This window comes from Phytophthora parasitica (assembly GCF_000247585.1).
Source record: "Phytophthora parasitica INRA-310 unplaced genomic scaffold supercont2.88, whole genome shotgun sequence".
In the NCBI taxonomy this organism is placed as follows: Eukaryota; Oomycota; class Peronosporomycetes; order Peronosporales; family Peronosporaceae; genus Phytophthora; species Phytophthora nicotianae.
This window is the reverse complement of record NW_008649074.1, coordinates 49706-53707: the sequence shown is the minus strand read 5'-3', so window position 1 is coordinate 53707 and position 4002 is coordinate 49706. Positions and strand designations below refer to the sequence as shown.

The 4002-nt window shown below is 45.5% G+C and overlaps 2 protein-coding genes across 2 annotated transcripts; one reads left to right on the top strand and one right to left on the bottom strand.

The window, feature by feature from the left end:
• Window positions 1–1295: 1295 nt before the first annotated feature.
• Window positions 1296–2066, top strand: PPTG_18470 (hypothetical protein; the record flags this gene model as incomplete). Its single annotated transcript, XM_008916695.1, has 1 exon — window positions 1296–2066. One exon carries the CDS (start codon window positions 1296–1298, stop codon window positions 1998–2000), a length of 705 nt encoding a protein of 234 aa, XP_008914943.1. The 3' UTR covers window positions 2001–2066.
• A 795-nt stretch (window positions 2067–2861) lies between these two features.
• PPTG_18469 (hypothetical protein) lies at window positions 2862–3419 on the bottom strand (the record flags this gene model as incomplete). Its single annotated transcript, XM_008916694.1, has 1 exon — window positions 2862–3419. The coding sequence occupies one exon, from the start codon at window positions 3417–3419 to the stop codon at window positions 2862–2864; it is 558 nt and encodes a 185-aa protein (XP_008914942.1).
• Between the last annotated feature and the right edge of the window lie 583 nt (window positions 3420–4002).

Sequence of the window (4002 nt, the reverse complement as noted above, 5' to 3'; positions counted from 1 at the left end):
GGTTAGGGGAGGTCTTTGATTGGCTAAAACTCGAACAAAACGTGCTGCCTATGGGCCGATTGCACAGCCAATCAAATCGCAAAGTGGTTGTTAAGCACGCATGCGTCCGAAAAACGCTTCGGTTGAGAACGGGCCTAGAAGTCAGGGGCCAAAACTGACCTAACCTTGAAATAATAAAGTCCTACATTATGGTAGGGACCCGATCCTTCAAACAAAAATGAGCATAGGTATGATACACTTTACTTAGCAAAACAAACTGGAAGCAAGATGCACCTCACAATCGACTTTGGAAGTTAACGCAGCCCAAGGCCTTCATATTATCCCTACGCGCAAAAGAGAAGTGCTGGAGTGGTTCAGCACAAGAGGAGAAAGAGTGCAAGACCACCCACTCACCTGAGAGTGAGACCTTGTCGATGATGAAGTTAGAGCTTTGGTGCGTTTGTGTAGGAGTGGGGTATTTATATTCTTTAGGATATTTGCTTACAATGTTCTCCTGGGTCAAACAGGTTAATAAAAAAAATAGAAGCCTTCAACCAAATAGACATCAAATATTTGTGGGGGTTAAATATGTATTTTTTTAGAATAGTAAAAGTCCACCATCCGAATTAAAACAGAATGCCTCGATACTTATCTAAAAATGCGGGGCTTGTAAAAGCTAAAACCTCTTACTGACCTGTTCCGCGGTTTTACCCACGTTAGCTCATTTGGACAACGAAGCGCGACATTAGTACCAGTAGCTTATAGTTTTAAGCATTTAGCATTGTGTATAGTGCCAATAGTAAACGGGTGTAATAGTTTACAACTGGTGTTCTGTGTATTTAGTTCCAACAGTAAACTGGCAGTAAACTATAGTCATATTGTGCGTTCTATTCGAATGAATTGCCTCACCTCCGCCGGTTTTAGGGCGAGGATGGTGAGCCTGCTTTTAGACGGAATAAGATAATCAAGACCGAGTAAGAAGGCGTTTGGCGGTTTGCTGGCCGCTATTCCGGCTGTAACCAGGCCAACTGAATCTAATAGAACGCTGGTCAGCGGTGTACGGGAAGAGTTCACAAACTTATGTTGAAATAGCATTGAATATGTGCTGATCGTTTTTTTTATGGGTCTAATTCCGTCTGAATTAACACTGTCCCGCCAAAACAAGTGAAAGGCGAAGTACTATTAGTAATGTTTAGTATATACGCTGGACTAATCCACCTGGGTCTTGACAAACCATTCGCTTACTGCGCTGGAATTTTCCATTATGGATTTTCCCGGTAAGACATCATTTTACCACTGTCCGGCTTACTAAAGCAATGCGACCGGTAGTGGGCACTCTTGCGTCTCTGCTGCTCTTCTCGATGGTTCTGGCGTCATCGGTCAGTCTCCAAAACCAAGAAATACCAAGCTCTCAACAGGCGCAGCTTCAAAGCCTCTTCCGACCTCTCTTTGTCCGCTTCCTCCTCACAGGCAAGGCAATGCAGATTCACGGACAGTCAGCCTTTGACGTTTTCGCCAAGCCGGTAGTTTCACCCGATGCCACCAGCGTACGCTACGATGGCTTCACCACATTTATCGATGGAGAAGACGAGTTTACGTACATTCTTGCGGATGGAGCCGCTTACGTGGTGGAGAGTTCCCACAGCGACAACCAGGCCACAAAAACAGTCAGATGCCTGTCATCGATCACCCCTTTTGACGAAATCGTGGCGGCCCTTAACAATCTCACAGCTATTCCATACTCAACTGTCCAGGACAAACCTCTTGACTGTGTGGATGAAACTGCGTACGAGACTTCTTTTGGCGGGAAGGAGTTCGTTTTGTGCCAGACGCGTGGGGAAGAGTATCTCTTCGAGGCATATAGCGATGGCATAATGATGGTGGTAGAACACTGGATCGGCGATCTCAATATATCGGCTCCAACACTGACCGATGGATCCAAAACCTGTAAAACTGTAGCGAAGGCTACTGTCATTGATTCCACTGCTCGAGCACTTCTCACTGGTGGTATTTCGACGTAACTCGAGGCATTACGATGTAAGGGAGAGCGAGTTTAATTCCACTATTTATCGTATCTCTAAACTCGATACTATCTGTTATTCCCTGGTACTGGGCTGTGTTGAAGCTGCTCTAAGTAGGACATGGAGCAAAAGCACGTCAGGCAGGGCACTGGACAACACAGTGTCCTCATTTCTTCTCTTAAACCGCGTACCCGTATCTGACGCGTTTTTTTTTTTCGGGCGCTCGCACCCTATCAGTCCGCGTGACAGCTTTACCCAAAGCGGGTACCGGTTGCGAAGTCTGGTAGACACTGCTAGAGATTCATTTTGTCTGGTTGAACATTAACATGTACTGCTGTAATAGTACGCACCTTATCGGCATCTATTAGACGTTTCTTCTTTCCGGCGGAAGCTGCACCACATACTAGTGGATTTTATTGGGGGTATTTTTCTTCTACTATACTACTCGAGAAGGAAAAAAAATGATTCTCAGCGTCAAACAATTTCACTCCTCGTAGTGATTAGTCTGAGCCAAGACGGCTTCAAGTATGCAGCATAAGCAGACCATATCGATTATTAAAATGCATTTACAGTTTGACAAATAGTGGGACGACAAAAACATCTTTTTCAGTGCTACCCTGAGCTCTTGCGCCGGGGAGTTCATATACAATATCTGTAAATTCGAATTATGCATTTTAGCGACTTCACATACCGATGCATGCAGCATCCGATGGAATGACTTTAGACGAGAAACTAGGGGTTTTATCGGAATGCATTCCACAAGAAATGAATGATATTGAGTATACGAACTGTACGTGGCAGCAGTACTGATCGCAGCTAATCCGATGAGAACAGAACTTGCTCTAAGCTCAAGCTAGAAACTCAGCTAGCGTTGCCGTTGCAATTGAATTGCGGATCTGATATCTTTCGCATGGATTCCGTAATAGTGAAGAAATACCAGCGGTGTTTTACATTGTTGACTGCCAATATTGTGGAAGCCTTTGTAGCAGCAATGGCGAGTTGATCTGCAGCTTCGACGAACGTCATGGCGTCCAACTTTTCATAGCTCAATCCCGTCATCTCCACGAACTTTCGGATGCGAAAATCGCGAGGCAATTTGCCCACAGTTACCCCCTCAGGTGCCTTTACGGTATCACCATCCACAACCTCTGCGTTAAGCTCGGGGTCTGCCGTCATACTACGTCGGTTCCAGTTGGCCGAACCGATGGATAAGTAGACATCGTCGATGATCACTAGCTTTGTGTGGATTAGAAGTTTCCGGTCTGCCTTCGTCGTGTAGATTTTAAACTTGTTCGGATACTTTGACCGAATTGGCTCGACCATTTGATACAGGTACTTGATGTAGCCAAAATTCGTAAATGCGCTCGTTTGCTCTTGCGTTACGACGATAAGGCACTGAATCCGCGGCATCACCTTCATTAACGCGTCAAGTAGTTCTGGTACGAATATAAAGAACTGGTCTTCGATGTAGATAAAATTCCTTGCGTTCTTGATAGCCTTAATACGAGCTTGGAACAGTGACGTCTCGCCTTTGGGCGCAAACTCTTTGTAATGTTCGTATTGACAGCTATAGGTCCGTGTGATCTGGACGTTTTGGTTACCGAGTCTCGATGTTGTATTGCTGCTGGTGTAGTCAAGTGGTGGAATTTTTCCATAGGTCGGGTTCTCCAAATCAAGAAGATGGTCATCTAGATCTTGGCACGGAAGATAATCGGAGTTCCACCGAGCTATGAAGTTTCTTGCGACGTCTTTCGCGGCTGGTCCATGGATCCTGAGCTGGCCGTCGATCCAGCCTTGATTCTCGAAGGTAATCTTCGCTGCATCTCGGATCGCGGAGTTGTTATGGTATATGGTGTCCCACCGATCATTGGAGAGATCAATCCCACCCACATATGCAACAGGGTTGTCGTTCTTACCTGAGGAACTATTTGAAGCAAAGATTAGTGTTTTCTGGTGCTGGGACAATGTGGGGTTGGTGCGGTCATCAAAAATGAATAGCGCT